The following is a 12,007-nucleotide window of genomic DNA, read 5'->3' on the forward strand; positions in this document are numbered from 1 at the left end:
TTGTATTCTGATAAGACAAGCAGTTGAATACATAAATACTTGTTGGCCACCTGGGGGATATAAAGTTGGTTGGCGTTAGAATCGTATGGCAATATCATGATGTTCCCAATAAGGAATTGGCCAATGACCTTGGTCTGTAATTACTGCGTCTGTGACGGGATAGCAATGATGTCACTTAAAATATTTATAACCCATCTATCACGTCCTGAATTGTTTACCTATCGACGCCTGGGTTGCTACAGGACGAAATCGATCATCCTTGCAACAACACTGTCTATGACTTTAGCAGTGTTCTGGTTAGTTTTCTTCGTTTATTCTGAAGGAAACTCTCAGATTTTCTTGCGCGTCCACACACACACAATGTTATTGATCCTTAGCTTATTATTTTTTTGCTTAGATCTATAGCGTTGTGATTTGCTTTTACTTCCATGTTGTATTCTTGCTTTTTATTGTATTTATTGTAGAGTTACTAAGTGCATGTTAGTGATTTGTGATTGTACATTACAATACAAAATAGAAGACATAATTTCTTTTAAACAACCTGTGTAAAATTGGATTTGCCGTCAAATTGTAAATTCAAATAAATAAGTAAAATAAAATAAAAATCTAGTTGATATGTTTAAAACTTGTCTCACTGTTATCTTATAGCATTCAAACTACAAAGTATAATAGAAGGCCTTCTTTGTACCGTTTCGCGCCCCTTTTTTGTTTATTGTGTTCCATTTTGTTTAAGTGCTCTTTGCTTGTTCTGTGGTTTATACTCTATGGTGCTTTGTCTCAGTGTCTGCCTGTTTTCCAAAGTCCTGTTACCTGTTTAGAGTTTGACTTTTTCTAGTCTAGTCGACAACTACTTATTTTCTGTTTAGTTTTTGGGTTTTGGTGAAGGGTTGGAATTAGAAATTTCTTTAAAAAATTACCTTAAACGTAAGTAAAATGCACTATTTATTACTTTTTAATAAATACCATTGTACGTTATTCTTTAAACTTAACCGATGTTATTAAAACTAGTCAATGGCCTTATTGCGCCATAAACATTGATCTCTTTCTCTACTTTCAGGTTATAGGCCTTGGATGCAATTCCTTTTGTTGCAATTATGTAGGTCTAACTTAGACAGGTTGTAGAAAGATATTTTCAAATAAGAAAGAAAAATAATCGGTTAGTGCAGTAGCTAGTGCACTAGTCTATGCATAAAACTCATAGCCAGGGACCTAGACTAAATTTAAAGCTGTAAAATGTCATTAGCTTCAATATAATCTTCCTTCTTAGGCTAAGCCCACATAGTTTGTCATGACTATCATCTAAGTTTTTCTGTTCACACCCTTACAAAAATTGCTAAGCAATACTTATAGGCTTGGGTAAAGTTTATAATTGAGTAAGTTAAAAAGAGCCTAAGTTATGTCTGCTATGTTCACCACAAATTTCTTAGCCTAACCCTTTGCACTCGAGAGTAAAATTTTTGGTCACTACCAAAAACTCGGGCCTCTATTGAACAAGTACTGGTGAAAACCTCGGAGCCCTTTTTATCAATTTTGTGAAGGTTTTGTTAAAAAGTTGTAACTTTTTTATTTTAGCAGATAGAGTTATAATTTTGGTATTGTTTTATTTATCATAAAATTCTATATTGTAAACAAATATACATTTGTAATTACCTTATTTTTAATACTTTTTTTCACTTATAAAAAAAAAACTTTACAAAAATGTTTACAAAAGGGGTAGGGTCCAATAAGCGGACCCGGTTTTTTATATCGAAGAATATAATCATCGATACCTAATATTCGCATATCGAATCATAGACTATCAATCGATATAAAAGTAATAACAATCATATGTTTTAAATTAAAATGTGAATTTAATGATGTAACAAATAATAAATGAACATAACCAAAATCAGGGAAACTCATAACTTTAACTAAATGAAACAGAACGAAAACGTTTTTACTAAAGTTGTGTCCACCATTACCTTCTTTTTTGCATCTGAAGACGACCATGTTAGCTCCTCTGACAGTTACATTTGTTACCTTTCCACAAATATCACATAATGGATTCTTAGGTACTAACCCAACATTCTGAAGCTATAAAAAACATGTTTTATCGTCTTTTAAAGCAATTTCGTGAAGCTTCCTAAGATTGACAGCCATTTTTAATACACAATGTTACTTATGTGAAATTTAAAATATTACCTTAATTGTATTATTTGAAAGTGTTTACAGCTGTTCATATAGAGTATTTGAGTTAATTGTTAAAAATAATTAATCAGTATCGATTGATTATATCGATGGTTATGATTAAGTAATATCGTTTACCAATTTCGATATAAAAAACCGGGTCCGCTTATTGGACCCTACCCTACAAAAGTTAACTTTTAGCTGTTACAACTAAAAAAAATTGGGGTAGGGTACGATAAGCGGACCCGGTTTTTTATATCGAAATTGGCAAATGATATTACTTAATCATAACCATCGATACTGATTCATTATTTTTAACGATTAATTAAATAATCTATATCAAAAGCTGTAAACATTCAAATAATACTCTTAATGTCATATTTCAATTTTATATAAGTAACATTTGATTATTAAAAATGACAGTCAATTTTAGAAAACTACACGACATTGCTTTGAAAGATGATAAGACATGTTTTTCATGACTTCAACATGTTGGACTCGTGCGGAAAAAACCCATTATGTGAAATTTGTGGGAAAGAAACAACTGTAACTGTGAGAGGAACAAATATGGTCGTCTTCAGTTTTCTTAATTTTGGTTATAATAATTTGTTTGATCACTGTGAATATGAGATTCATATTTTAATTCAAAACATATGATTATTATTGAGAACTATAGATACCGTACTTTATATCGATTGATAGTCTAGGATTTGAGATGCGAATATTAGGTATCGATGATTACATTCTCCAATATAAAAAATCGGGTCCGCATATCGTACCCTACCCAAAAATTGCATTGACATTATATAAACTATTATTAACTTATTTCTAGGTTCCTTACATAGGCCTAATTGTAAACATGCCCATAAAAGTTCATAAACTTACCTCTATAAACCACAATGTTGTAGGTAGTTTTGTAATTTCCGACAATTTCCCCAAATAGTGAGTTAAATTTGTCAAATGATTGAATATTTACTTTTTATGCCCGTAATACAGGTACTTTGGGATTATACCGACCACACCAGTATGAAGAACACAAAAATATAAATTTATAGAAACAAATATGATAGAACGAAAAAACAACTCTAATTACAAAATTACGAACTTACAACGATTGTCAATGGGGTCAGATTCCGTTATATGCCCCCAACGCTTAAACCTTTTTCAATGAACTTAGAACGTTATAAAACGATGTAGTTGAGTAACAGAACTAACATTCCATCAATCAACAAGCATTTCCAGGTATTGTGATCGGTATTGTTGTCGCTGTTATCTTACCTTTCTCGAGAATCCCGATTACGGCAGGCCGCGCGGCATCACATGATTAAGTTATTTAAGTTTTTTGCACGGTACATAATTGCCTTTCCATTGCAATTCAATTTATATTTCTGATCAGGCCCTCTAAAATTTAATATTTTACTGATAGGTACTATCTCGAGGGATGTTTTTCTTTCGTTGACATCAGCGCAGGCTTCGGCAGGAGGCACTCACATTTTGGGTGGCGGAGTGTGATCAAGAATAAAAACAAGTTTTGTGTGTGTTTTTGGTACTTTGGAATTATACCGACCACACCCAGACATGAATCGTTATTTGACATTTTGCTTCTACTGATTACTAGATTAGCGTAGAACAATATTTCGTCAATATAAAACAGGAATTGTCTTATCGCAAACCCCTCCCCATCCTCAGACAGAGGTCAAAGTCGAGCGGTCTAGTAGATAACGTGATTGCAGTGTCTCGCCGCCTGTTCAGCTGATGCGTCGCTTTGTTGTACTTCCGTGTTTTACCCCTACATTTCTCCAAACACAAAAACAAACATTACCAAACAAAAACTAAACTCTTTTAAATCCAAAATGTCCAGTTTGTGGTGAGGAAATAAAAACTAGAATTAAAAGTGGAAATCAATTAGTGCTTTATTGCTAGGAAAGTCGAAACAAACATGACATTACAAAAAAAAACACATTTGTCGGATTTCTGACAAGGAATTGGGTGCAATAAAACTGTAAGGAAAGTCTAATGAACTAAAAACTTACACAGACACTTACTAATAGCGCAGTGTATCAACTCTCCTTCCCAAACTGTCTTATTCAGTGGCACAACTTTTATCCCTGCATATCCCATGGTTTTTTTTAATATTGGAGAGAAAGTGCTGAAAAAATTGACTGTAATTTTGCAATTTTCCAAGAGATTCTTAAATGTTGAACAGTTTTTATTGCGATCTTAAGTATGTAATTTATGTATGTTATGTATTTGAGTATGTTAAGGCTACATTGGTCTGACCACTGTGGGTGCTGATGACGTGCACTCATTGGGTAACAAATCAGAACTAAACTTGACTGGAATTACGCAGTAGTGTATCAAAACTTTCCTATTGTTTACTAGCTGCAGTAGCAATTATTCAAAACAGTATTCTTGCTGCTTATATGAATCGGGGGTGGGACTCAGAAAACTAAATAAGAAAGAACGAGAAACCAAAATTGCTAAACTCATGAAAATAGACAGGTTATTTCCACCTAATATTGAAGGATAATTTGAGGTCTAATAATAACCTATTTCTAAAATGGAGTACATCTCCTTTCTAACCTCTGTTTAGTACTGCATCTGAAATCTGATGCTCTCACATACTTATTCTTGGAATCTCGAGTCCTTTTGAAGAGATCCAAAACAAGTCGGCAATCAACTATTGCAGCTGAACTCAACATTCACATTGAATCAACCGTTTTCACCGTAGAAAAAAAACCATTGTTTTTTTTTTTATAGATTGTACACTATTTCTTGAACTTAGACTACTGACAAGACCTCATCATGCTGAAAAATTAAAATTCCGTTGTTGTTAATATTGAGATCTAATTCTTTAAAATGTTGTATGCTTGTTTCAGACAATTCTGCAATGAAAGACAATACCACAGGTAGGAAACATAAGCGTGCAAGGAGTTTGTCCAACTCCTCCCATTTCACAATTAGTGACGACGATAATCCAAAACAGAGCAAAGAGGGGAAAAACTTAGAGGAAAGGTATAAACACAGAAAACACTACAAACACGGCCATAAGCACCATAGACAACAAAATTCTGATTCATCAGAAAATGAAGAAGTAAACCCAAAGTACAAGATTTCAGAAAAAAGGCACAAAGACAACGATTTGGTTCCAGAAGTAAGAGTGAAAGAAGAACCACAAAGTGAGGATGAAAGAGACCGAAAGTACAAAAACAGGCACAGTGATCAGTCAAGGTGAGTTAAAATAGCTTAAATATTATATTGTATCACATTGTTAAAGTACGAGGAGTAATATTGTCTAGACTTTCCACAAAAGAACTCCATATATATTTAAAGTCATGCATGTCAACCCTCCATATGGCAGTCATTTAACTCATTATTGGCAGACCATTTTTAAAATTTAATTATTTGTTTTGTAATAGTAGATATTTAACAAGTTTCAAAAATAGAAATACATATTAATATATACGAGGGGGTACCCAAAAAAAAACCGGAATTATTTTATAAAAATTATATATTATCAAATTTTTTACAATACGACCTTATCTCCTTCAAAATAATCTCCATTACAACTAATACACTTGTCCCAACGGTATTTCCATTGATCAAAACATTTTTTGTAGTCATCTTTAGAAATGGCTGCAAGCTTGAGCTTCATTTTTTTCTTAACCTCTTCAACGCTGTCAAATCGTTGACCTTTCAAGCCTCTTTTCATGTGTGAAAATAAAAAAAGTCGCATGGAGCGAGGTCAGGCGAGTAAGGTGCGTTGGGCAGCGGAACCATGCCGTTTTTGGCTAAAAACTGCCTAACTGAGATGGCTGTGTGTGCCGGTGCGTTGTCGTGGTGGAAGAACCAGTCTCCAGTCTGCCACAAATCGGGTCTTTTCTGGCGAACTTTTCGCTGAACCGAGCTCCAAGTTAACCCACTACTCTCTGATAGTTCCTCAATTGTCTGTCGACGGTCGGTGAGCACAAGTTCACGAATTTTCTCAACAGTTTCGTCCGTTCGAGAGGTTGATGGACGTCCAGAACGAGGTTTGTCTTCAATCGACATGTCGCCTTTTTTAAATCGAGCGAACCACTCGTAGACCTGAGTTTTCCCCATAGCATCATCTTTGTAAGCTGTATTCAACATTAAAATAGTTTCTGCAGCATTTTTACCAAGTAAAAATCAAAATTTCACAGCTGCACGTTGTTCACTTAAACTTGCCATGACAAAAAACGAAACAAGAACAAAACAGGGTTAGCGAAAACAGTCACTACGAATGAACAGAATGCAGTAGGACAACGGAAATGGAGTCACTGAGCTCGCAATGGGTTGCGCGACACACGCCTATGCCTGCGTGTAGTACACGGCAGGAATGTGTACTACACGCTGCCGGCTGCCAGCAATACAATTCCGGTTTTTTTTTGGGTACCCCCTCGTATATCACGTGTATAATTTTTTGCCAGAAAGAAATGGAGAACTTTACTATGTTAAAATAAATTATTTTCATAGAAAAAAAGTTACAAGGGGAGGGAGCTATGCATTGAATGAAATTGCACTAATTTATAGAAAAATAAAAAATCAAAGATTGCCATTAGCTTGAAAAACGTATAGTTTCTAAAATTATAATGTATATTGCTTTATGCTGAATAATATGAAGGTTGCAAATAAAAATTTGAGAAGATGTATAAAACTTTAAAAAAATGGAATTTTAGAATGTTCAAGATAATCCTCATTATACAAATATAAATACAAAGAACGGTATTTATTTACAATACCGTGACCATGGAAAATGGTCTTTTTTTTCATGGGTTGGGCATTTATAGCCTAGTATTATTATCACAGGTGCATATAAACTGGGTGGAAAGAATATTATTGTATTATATTGATGCCTTTCGGGCATTATTGCGTTAAGGAGCAGGGGCATCACATGATCTGGGATTCGACTTTTGCAAGCTCGAGTTAATTTTTTTTTCTAAAAGAGCAAGCAGTGCGCAGCAGGCAGGCATCGTTGACAGGATTAACATACTAGTCACTATCGTCTTTACGAATTGCTTCCACGTAAGATAATGAACATCCAACACAAAGGTGTGCCATTACCACTACTGAACTAGGAGGTTAAGAATAGACACGGAGGAACAAAATAGTTCAAAATGGCGTCCCTTCTTTATTTGAGAGAGCCGCGGAGTAATACCAAACTGTCAAATATGGATAGTGTTGCCAGAGGTACTGTCAAAAACAGAGTTTTCAGAGAATTTCAAAAAATCGTAACTCCTTTGATTTTCATTGCCGACAAATTTTTTTTCACTATTGTTTTCAGGAAAAATTGTAGTTTTCAGGGGAAAAAAATGAACATACCTTTCCATGATCACGATATTGTAAATTGATACCCAAAGACATATGTGTTATATGTAATTTGTTTTTTAAATTTTAGTAAAAAGTTATTTCTTTGTACAAAAATTGATTTACTTGCAAATTTATTTATTTAATGCAATTTATGTTTGCTGGCCTAGATGTAAAACTTATTTTATGTACTGTAGTTTAATCATTATACAGTTGTAACAATGAAACTGAAACATAATGCACCACGATCGTGACTCTTTGGATTTGGAATATTTCCAATAAGTAATTATTTTCACATTTAAAAAGTTCCGTTTTGCAGAAATAGTGGGAAAAATATTCCAACATGTATGTTCCTTTTATTTTTAATGGAAGTAGTATGTAACATTTTATACATTAATTTCAGAATTAACGATGACTCATCCAGAGGAAACGGATCACGACATCATAGAGAAGAGTCAAGAAGGAGAGCAAAGTAAGTTTGTAGGAGATGAATCAATCGGGTTTAATTTTTAGTCTAACTTTTATTTAGACATTTTACTACATCAGAAAAAGTAACATTTTAGGTAACCTTTTTTCTGGCCAATCAAGACAATTTTTTATGCACCAAAAATTTGTAAGTGCCTTACCAAGATAATATTGGAAAGTGGTATTAACCCTTTTAATGCCGACGTGCGCCGCGAGCGCTCGTCACTGTTTATTCGAGAAATGCCGACGTGCGCCGCGAGCGCACGTCATTAGGTTTTACGAAAAATGCCGACGTGCGCTGGGGGCGCTCGTCCGGTTTTTGTTATATTGTAGTTTTAATTATTGACCAAATGCCACTAAACTTTGCATACTGTATCTAGACACTACTACTATTGATACAAACTCAACATGTGATGACGTTATCAGCTGTTTTCAACCTCATTTACGTCCAATCATTCAGTGAGCGTTTTTGGTCGCTTTTGTAATACGTAACAACGTATTACAAAAGCATTTAAGAAATTATGCACAAATTAAAACATTAAAGATTAAAACATTATTATTAAAACACAAATTAAAACATTATGTCCCATTAAAACATAACCTAGCAACAGCTAGGTTATGTTTTAATGGGAATTATTTGTGCTTTTCTTTTGTTTATTTCAGTTTGCTTATATTATTATTAGTTTTGTGATTATTGTAAATAGATTTGACCATGAGTAAAAGAGGATGATTCATACTTTGTGCTTCGCCAAACACAAGTGTTAAACAATTTTAAATTATGTACCCTATATTGTAAATAATTAATTTTAATTTTATGTAAACTACTTTCTTTATTATTTCAACAAACAATTTATACATTGGGCTAAACAACACGTCTAAATAAAGTGATTTTGAATGAAACTGACCAAAATATGTCTTACTGAATTTTACTGTAAAATGTGGACTTTACAAAGTTTTCAATAAAATGCTGTAACTTCATTATTTTTCAAGGCAAGTTCTTCAAATTTAGTGTGTGTGTTAACAATTAACTATAGTACAATTGCCAGTAACTACTTTTTAGTTAAGGCTAATAATAAAGGTACCTTTATATGTTCAAACTAACTTTTTTAAAGTTTTTGTTTTTTTATTTTTTGTTTTTTAAAAATATAAATTATATAAATTTGTAAAAATTTTAATACTCATTTGTTTTAAACACTCCACATTATGACATAAAAAACAAAACCTCAATGGATAATTTCCTTCAATAAATAAAAAAGTTATACATTTTTTAAAAATAGTTGTCAAATTATGGAAAAAGGGCCTGGCATTCTTCGCGTGTACTTTTTGAAAACAGGTTGGCATTTTTCGCATGGTCACTGAAAAAATGTCTGGCATTAAAAGGGTTAAAATTAAGTATTGGAATTACTAAGCTTATATGTTAATTCACTGTACATCAGATAGACGTAATATCATTTAAAAATAATTCATATGTATTTAAAATTAAAAATCAAAACCCCCTCCAAATTGGTGTTGTATAATAATAAGTTAAATATTCACCCCTGCATGAGGATAATTTGAAAAATTGCTAATGGTCTTGTTATATGATATGGAAGCTGTCAAATTATTCCAAGCAACATGCTCGCCTACTCCTTAGATGTGCTCTATATGGTGATAAAATGCTATCCTATACCATAACAGATTGTGCGTCCCCTGTTTACATATCTCTACTTCAGTTCGAAAACGATTGAGCTGTTTCTGATTTAGGTACATATCATCTAAAGCAAAGAGGGCTATTAAAACCCTTTGGTTATTAAAAAACCACCTAATCAGATAAACATTTGATTATATACATTTGAATATTACATATTTCCTCCATTTTTCTACATTATTGCCATTAGAACTGAATCACTTATCCTATCTTTTGATTGATTTAGAAAAATCTTCTTTGAACATTTTTGCTGCCTGCGCCTTTAGGTAGCCTTGAGTTCATCATCATTTTAGAAATGCTAAGAACCAAGTTTGGAAATTTTTGGGAAATTATCTGAAAGCGTGGAGCGTGAAATAATGTCAATCTTCTCTAACAATTTCTCTGATCTTGAGCTTGAAGATTTGAAATATCAACCTTCTATAAATATTTCGTTGATCTCGTTAAGAGCTAGATGCCGACTGACCACTACTACAAGTGCTGTAAGCAAACTGCGGTTACTTTTGGAAGAGCCCTAGTATTTTGGGATTATTTACAAAAATCTCTTCTGATAATTATAGTACTCTAGGTCAAATACTGCATCTCCTAGTTTTAGTTCCATAAACTAAGAAGCTTTTTGAAGAAATAGTTAGTTTTTGGACTTGATGTCTGTGTTCCTGTCAAACAATTGTCAGTCTTCACTTGCATAGTGTCCCTTCCGTTTAAAATCCAAAATCACCATAGACAGATTGTACTGAATAACTATTCTATTCAAACGATGATATTGAAGTGACACTAAATTATAACATTTATTAAAAACCAATTGTCAATAGTGTGTATATCACTAAAAACATGTGATTTCATCAAATAAAAGATAAAAATAATGTGAAATACTAATTTATGTAATTTGCCATGTTTCAAATTAAAAAGCAGCACTTATCAAGCCTAGAAGTCAACAAATTATTGGTATATTTAAATATTAGTGCGGTGGTACAGTGAGTAGCACATCATACAAAACAATGATGAACACGAGAAAAAATCAAATCATCAAAAGTCATTTATAAAATCAATGTCTCGGAATCTAGCTCTATTTGTTGATTCCAATAGCAGTCAAGTTGCCGCTTTTTAACTTAAAACCTTTTATTACTGATTAATAATTTTTTACGGTGTTACAGTAACTCGGAGCCAAGGGGAAATGATCGAAGTAAAAGAAGACCTGTTAGGGAAGAAGTTCTCAGCAATGATGTAGAACCAGAATGGGGTAAAAAAGAGGTGAAAAATGAGAAAAAAGAACCAGCAAAGAATAATGCCAAACCGGATTTTGGCTTGTCCGGCAAGCTAACCGAAGACGCCAACACGTTCAACGGAGTAGTGGTGATCAAGTACAGCGAACCACCGGAGGCTAGAAGACCGAAGCGACGGTGGAGACTGTATCCGTTCAAAGGTGAGACATCACTGCCCATCCTGCACATCCACCGGCAGAGCGCCTACCTCATGGGCAGGGACCGTAAGGTGGCAGACATCCCCATCGACCACCCTTCCTGTTCCAAGCAGCACGCCGCCCTGCAGTACCGGCTGGTGCCCTTCACGCGAGCTGACGGTTCCTCGGGTCGCCAGATCAAACTGTACGTCATCGACTTGGAATCGGCTAATGGTACCTTTTTGAATAACAACAAAATTGATCCAAAGAAATATTATGAACTCAAAGAAAGAGATGTGATCAAATTCGGATTCAGCTCGAGGGATTACGTGTTGTTGCACGAACACAGTAAAGATTCCGAAAACGATGATGATGTTAACGATGAATAGTATAGTTCATTGTAAATATTCGGGGATGTATATGTATCTATTAAAATTAATATTTATTTTAAATCAAATGTTTTATTTTATATAATTTTGATGTATATAGAAACTTAAAATCTTTGTACTATATTTCTGAAATAATTATATAATTTGTACGTACAATGTAATTGAATAATGATTTTTCTTCCACAACTTCCTATCAAGGTTTAAACATTCATAGAAATGTTGAAACAGCTTTAATTTTAGCCAGACTAGTTGACATATTTCTAAAAATTATTGTTTGGAAATGTTTTGTTACATAAAATAGACTAGACTAGACAGTATGTAACAATAACCAACTAGTCCAAAATCCTTTAAGAAACTCAAGATTAAAAGATTTAACCAATTTGTTATTTTGTTTATTATTGATTTGAAAATTTATAACAGTACAATATTAATAGATTCGTAGAAAACCTACTAAATGATATCTTTATGTTCAAATGAAAAATATCAACATATATGTAAGGTAAGATACTCTATATTTCCAAATAGGAATTCTCCATTCTCTAAATTGTCTATCATCAGGCAAGCATCTGAACTTTACAT

At 33.3% G+C, this 12,007-nt stretch overlaps 1 protein-coding gene across 1 annotated transcript; it reads left to right on the forward strand.

Moving 5' to 3' along the window:
• Window positions 1-776: 776 nt before the first annotated feature.
• LOC124360853 (smad nuclear-interacting protein 1-like) lies at window positions 777-11,584 on the forward strand. Its single transcript, XM_046814803.1, has 4 exons — window positions 777-924; window positions 5,046-5,397; window positions 7,895-7,963; window positions 10,795-11,584. The coding sequence occupies exons 2-4, from the start codon at window positions 5,057-5,059 to the stop codon at window positions 11,426-11,428; spliced, it is 1,044 nt and encodes a 347-aa protein (XP_046670759.1). The 5' UTR covers window positions 777-924; window positions 5,046-5,056; the 3' UTR covers window positions 11,429-11,584.
• Window positions 11,585-12,007: the final 423 nt, after the last annotated feature.

This window comes from Homalodisca vitripennis, chromosome 4 (genome assembly GCF_021130785.1).
Source record: "Homalodisca vitripennis isolate AUS2020 chromosome 4, UT_GWSS_2.1, whole genome shotgun sequence".
Classification (NCBI taxonomy): Eukaryota; Metazoa; Arthropoda; class Insecta; order Hemiptera; family Cicadellidae; genus Homalodisca; species Homalodisca vitripennis.

Excerpts from the sequence above, each read along its gene's own strand:
- LOC124360853 (XM_046814803.1), top strand. The coding sequence starts at position 5,057 with ATGAAAGACAATACCACAGGTAGGAAACATAAGCGTGCAAGGAGTTTG. Across the intron at positions 5,398-7,894 it reads AGGCACAGTGATCAGTCAAG|AATTAACGATGACTCATCCA; the intron begins GTGAGTTAAAAT and ends CATTAATTTCAG. Across the intron at positions 7,964-10,794 it reads GAGTCAAGAAGGAGAGCAAA|TAACTCGGAGCCAAGGGGAA; the intron begins GTAAGTTTGTAG and ends ACGGTGTTACAG.